Source organism: Lepus europaeus, chromosome 13 (genome assembly GCF_033115175.1).
Source record: "Lepus europaeus isolate LE1 chromosome 13, mLepTim1.pri, whole genome shotgun sequence".
NCBI lineage: Eukaryota > Metazoa > Chordata > Mammalia > Lagomorpha > Leporidae > Lepus > Lepus europaeus.
In genome coordinates, this window is record NC_084839.1 from 35505145 (window position 1) to 35511144 (window position 6000).

Below are 6000 nucleotides of genomic sequence, written 5' to 3' on the forward strand. Positions count from 1 at the left end.
AGCACCGGCTATTGCAGTCATTTGGGGAGTGAACCAGCAGATGGAAGATCTTTGTCTCTTCCTCTCTCTGTAATTCTGCCTCTCAAATAAATCAATCAATCTGAAAAAAAAAAAAAAAAGAAGAAGAACAACTAGAGAGATGATGGCAAGAGTCTCAGGGTATTAATCCACTAAGCTAACTTGATGGGGACTAATTCACAGGTGCTATTCTAGTATGGATACGAGAAGAGGGAATGCAGTATTCCCTGGTTTTGACATCTATTCTACTAAAAAATAAAACTGTGGGGCCAGCACCATGGTGTAGCAGGTAAAGCCGCCGCCTGCAGGGCCAGCATCTCATATGAGTCTTGGCTGTTCCACTTCTGACCCAGCTCTCTGCTATGGCCTGGGAAGGTAGTAGAAAATGGCCCAAGTCCTTGGACCCCTGCACCTGCATGGGAGACCCAGAAGAAGCTCCTGTCTCCTGGCTTCAGATCAGCACAGCTCTGGCTGTTATGGCCAACTGGGGAGTGAACCAGCGGATGGAAACTCCACCCGCACCCGCCTCTACTTCTCTCTGTGTAACTCTGACTTTCTAATAAATAAATCAATCTTAAAAAAAAAAAAAAAAAAAAAAAAAAACCTGTGCTTTTAAAAAATAGCAGTTTTATTGAGACTTAGTTAATTTATCATAAAATTCACCCATTTAAAGTATATAATTGCTTTTTTAAAAAGATTTATTTATTTCACTTGAAAGTCAGAGTTACACAGAAAGAGAAGTAGAGGCAGAGAGGTCTTCCATCTGATGATTCACTCCCCAGTTTGCCGCCACGGCCGGAGCTGCGCCGATCCGAGCCAGGAGCCGGGAGCTTCTTCCAGGTCTCCCAAGTGGATGCAGGGGCCCAAGGACTTGGGTCATCTTCTACTGCTTTCCCAGGCCACAGCAGAGAGCTGGACAGGAAGTGGAGCAGCCGGGTTTCGAACTGGAGCCCATATGGGATGCCGGCACTTCAGGCCAGGGTGTTAACCCACTGAGCTACAGCGCCGGCCCCAGTATATAATTGCTTTTAGGTATATACACAGATTGTGCAATCATCACCAATATATTTTTGAACAAATTCTTCATCATTGCTTTTCGAAATTAGTTTTCCATTTTATTTTTATTTATTTATTTTTGATATTTAAAAGGATTTATTAGGGCGGCGGGGTGGCTGGGCCGGCGGCGGCGGCGGTACGAGGCGCGCGCTCGGGGTCCCGGTCGCGAGGAGGAGGAGGATGTGGCGCGCGGAGGGGAAATGGCTGCCGAAAACAAGCCGGAAGAGCGTTTCCCAAAGTGTATTCTGCGGAACTAGCACCTACTGTGTTCTCAACACCGTGCCACCTATAGAAGATGATCATGGGAACAGCAATAGTAGTCATGTAAAAATCTTTTTACCGAAAAAGCTGCTTGAATGTCTGCCGAAATGTTCAAGTTTACCAAAAGAGAGGCACCGTTGGAACACTAATGAGAGATCATGATGCAGCCGTCCTTTTGGATTTCTTTTTAATAATGTGTGACCCTTCACCTTTGATCCCCTGACCTGCATTACCTTGGTAACCATTTCATTTTTTAATTTAATTTCATTTTTTAATTTTGGTGTACAAGCTGTAACATTTCATCTCTCAAAGTGTAACACGCTGATTTCCTCAAATAGAGATACCCCTTTGAGTGATAAATTTGCAAAATGCTGTCTTCATTTTCTGTATTAAAATTCATTTCAGTTTTAAAAATTAAAAAAAAAAAAAAAAAGGATTTATTAGACTCAAAGACCTCCAGTCGGAGCGGCATGGAGAGGGGCTTCCAAGAGAGGAAAGAACCCAAAAGGCCCTGTAGCATTCGGGTCCATTCTATTTTATAATTACTACATATAAAAGGGTCTCAGAAGCTGGTATTGTGACACAGCGGGTTAAGTTTCCTGTGCCACTGGCATCCTATATTGTGGAGCCTGGGTTTGAGTCCTAGCTGCTCCACTTCTGATCCAGCACCCTGCTAATGTGCCTGGGAAAACAGCGAAAGATGGCCTAAGTGCTTGGGCCCCTGCCCCAGCTCTTGCAGCCATTTGCGGAGTGAACCAGCAGATGGAAAATCTCTCTGTCTCTCCATTTCTCTCTGTCACTCTGCCTTTCAAATAAAAGATAAAAATAAATCTTCAAAAAAATAAAAAATAAAAGCTGCCTCAAATCTATTATCAAATAAAATATTGGAGAGATATTATCAAATTCGATACTGGAAAGACAAATAATTAAATAAATACGAGTTTGACTACCCACTTAATCTGTTCAACATCACTATAGGTCCCTTAACTTTTTCAAGGCCTTGGTTCCCTTAGCTTCAAAATTAGAATTTTGTTGTGATCTCACAAAAAAATTCCCTGATTTAAATCCTAGGAGTCATATCACTGTTTGCATTTCGTGATAACTTTAACACCATCTCTTTGGTTAGAAACAAGTGTTGCACATACAGAACAGGAATATGTTGGCCGGCGCCGCGGCTCACTAGGCTAGTCCTCCGCCTTGCGGCGCCGGCACACCGGGTTCTAGTCCCGGTCGGGGCACCGATCCTGTCTCGGTTGCCCCTCTTCCAGGCCAGCTCTCTGCTGTGGCCAGGGAGTGCAGTGGAGGATGGCCCAAGTCCTTGGGCCCTGCACCCCATGGGAGACCAGGAGAAGCACCTGGCTCCTGCCATCGGATCAGCGCGGTGCGCCGGCCGCAGCGCGCTACCGCGGCGGCCATTAGAGGGTGAACCAACGGCAAAAGGAAGACCTTTCTCTCTGTCTCTCTCTCTCTGTCCACTCTGCCTGTCAAAAATTAAAAAAAAAACAAAAAACAAAAAACAAAAAAAAAACCAGAACAGGAATATGCTGACGACTTCCTTTACAAGTATGATGAAACACCCGTGACAAGAGACCGACACTTTGTCACAGTTTGGGTCTGGCCATTTCACTAAGGACATAGGGTTTCTATGTAGTCATGTAATTAATTAATTAATTAAGACTGGCATTAGAGAAATCACAAATATCAGGTTGTAAAAATGGAATGAAAATTGAAAATGTCCCAGAGCAAGAGACATGATTATAGACAACTGATGCTTACCAATTTTAAATCTCTCTGTTCTGTTACTCTCTCACATGTCAATGGCCACGGCTGAGTCAGGCCGAAACCAGGACCCAGGAATTCAATCTGGGTGTCCCATGTGGGTGGCAGTCACTCTTCTCCTTGACTTTTCCCAGGGTGCATGCCAGCAGGATGCTGGAATCAGGAGTGGAGCAGAGACTCAGACTCAGACACTCTGCTATGAGATGCTGGCACCCCAGATAGCGTCTTGGTTTTGCTTGACCAAACAACTGCCCCTGAACTCAGATGTTCATACTTCATGTGATGTCATGAGTTATGTGTGGAGCAGTATCTCTTTCCGAACTGTTTTATATTCTTCATTTATTCAATTGTGATAAGTGTCCCCTTAAACCAGACCCTTTAAGTAATTTTTCCAGCCTTTTCATTACCCCTTTCTAAATTAATAACAGTTCCCATGATTATTTTAATATAGTGTTTTATGGATTCTTACTGAGGTGTTATGTAACAGAAGTATAATATAATGTATTGGATTCTCTTTCCTTTTTCATTTCTTTTTTCCTTTCTCTCTCAAAGGCAGAGTTACAGAGAGAGAGAGAGAGAGAGAGAGAGAGAGAGAGAGAGAGAGAGAGGAGAGGCAAAGAAAGAGAGACATCTTCCATCTGCTGGTTTACTTCCCGAATGACTGCAACAGTTGGGGCTGGGCCAGGCCAAAGCCAAGAACCAGGAGCTTCTTCAGGGTCTCCCACGTGGGTGCAGGGGCCATCTGCCACTGGTTTTTTTCAGCAGGGAGATGGATAGGAAGTAGAGCAGCCAGGACTCCAACTAGAGTCCACGTGGGGTGTCGGTGCCACAGATGGAGGCTTAACCTTTGGTGCTACATCACTGGCTCCTGGATTCATTTTGATCTGCTCGTCAGTAATGTGTTTTTGTAAAAAAGATACTAATTAATAAACATCGAATGAAACTTAGCCCAATTCTATACCTTTGTACCTCCGGGAAGGTGATTTACCTTGGTTTATTTCATTTCCTTTTTTAAAAAGGCTCATCTGGGGCCAGCGCTGTGGCATAGCGGGTAAAGTTGCCTCCTGTAGTGCCGGCATCCCACATGGATGCCGGTTCGAGTCCCGGCTGCTCCATTTCCAGCTCTCTGCTGTGGTGCAGGAGGGCAGTGGAGGATGGCCTAAGTCCTTGGGCCCCTGCACCCATGTGGGAGACCCAGAAGAAACTCCTGGCTCCTGGTTTCGGATCGGCGCAGCTCCGGCCGTTGAGGCCAATTGAGGAGTGAACCATCGGATAGAAGACCTCTTTCTCTCTCTCTGCCTCTCCTCTCTCTGTGTAACTCTGACTTTCGAATAAATAAGTATATCTTTTTAAAAAAAAGTAATGAGGCCGGTGCTGCGGCTCACTAGGCTAATCCTCCACCTTGCGGCGCCAGCACACCGGGTTCTAGTCCCGGTTGGGGTGCCGGATTCTGTCCCGGTTGCCCCTCTTCCAGTCCAGCTCTCTGCTCTGGCCCGGGAGTGCAGTGGAGGATGGCCCAAGTGCTTGGGCCCTGCACCCCATGGGAGACCAGGAAGAAGCACCTGGCTCCTGGCTTCAGATCGGCGCGGTGCACTGGCCACGGCGGCCATTGGAGGGTGAACCAATGGTAATGAAGACCTTTCTCTCTGTCTCTCTCACTGTCCACTCTGCCTGTCAAAAAAAAAGTAATGAATGAGTTTTAAAACACCTGCTGGTCATTATCATTGCTATCAAACTTAAAATCTTTTGTAATGTAATTGAAAGAAAGCAGATAATATTTTTGGCACACTGTGCCAGAGAAGCTCTTTTTAGTTCCTTTGCATAGCTTAAGAATCTCTAAGCTTAGTTTGACTTCAAAAACCATGTATGAGTTTTTAATATACTTTCATTATCAGAGCATTTGTAGAGATTCTGGCTATTGTTTTAGCTGTGAATTTCTCATGTGGATAGAATATCTTAAGAATTTAGATACCTTATTTTGGGGATTGGAACTCTGAAACAATGATATGTACCCTCATTGCTTTATCTTATAAACATTCTTTCAATACTTTCATGTACAAGATGGGGTGCTAAGACCCACAAACAGAAAATTCAAGGTACTTTCAGACACTTATAGGGCTGAAAGAAACAAACACAAAAGAAAACACTACAGGTTCTGTGGTAGATTCTAGAACAGGAGGGCTGAGATATGAGAGTATGGTTGCATCCGACATATCCTGAGCATTTCTTGAGATTCTCTCAGCCTCACCTTGACCTTGGACAGATGCTCACCCCAGCTGACATGACAGCTGCAGACTCTGTGGGCTCACAGGTTCTTGTGCTTGGTGTAGTTTATTATGCCTCAAGCCTTTGGCTCATTCAACCAAGTCTGAACTGGATGAAACCACGTATCCAGTGATTTCCAAATGGGTCAAGTGTTGCAATCCAAAAATACAGGGAAGTTGACAACTCATGGGGTAAATAGGCCAATGAGAGACTGGGCTAGCTAGAATAATCCAGTAGAGAACTTTCTCCTGATTGACAGTTCTGAGTCATGGCTTTCACACACCCTGTCTGGGACCAACCTGAAGCAGTGCCTGGCCAGCATAGCAACACATCACTGCTTTCCATCATCCTGTGAGCCGCCCTCTGATCCCTCACTGTCACAGATTTAGGATTTCTTAGTTCTGTGAAGCATTGATAACTTAGCCGTGTCCCAGTCTCTGCTATTTAGGGTAATTAGGTAAGGTAATGGTCTACTTGATTTGCATGGGTGGGAGTGAGAGTAGAGTGGGAGTGGAAAGTATTGGTAAACAAACATATTGATAAGCAAAGGAGGTGAGGGCTATAGAAAATATGCTGTGGACTTTTTTATACTTATATAAGGCTCAAAAGTCTTTTACAAAA

At 44.6% G+C, this 6000-nt stretch overlaps 1 protein-coding gene across 1 annotated transcript; it reads left to right on the top strand.

Annotated features, from left to right (window-relative positions):
- Positions 1-1185: 1185 nt before the first annotated feature.
- LOC133773046 (calmodulin-binding transcription activator 1-like) lies at positions 1186-1745 on the top strand. Its single transcript, XM_062210184.1, has one exon. The coding sequence runs from the start codon at positions 1255-1257 to the stop codon at positions 1495-1497; it is 243 nt and encodes an 80-aa protein (XP_062066168.1). The 5' UTR covers positions 1186-1254; the 3' UTR covers positions 1498-1745.
- Positions 1746-6000: the final 4255 nt, after the last annotated feature.

What these genes read in the sequence shown, in the direction of transcription:
- LOC133773046 (XM_062210184.1), top strand. Translation starts at nt 1,255, where the DNA reads ATGTGGCGCGCGGAGGGGAAATGGCTGCCGAAAACAAGCCGGAAGAGC.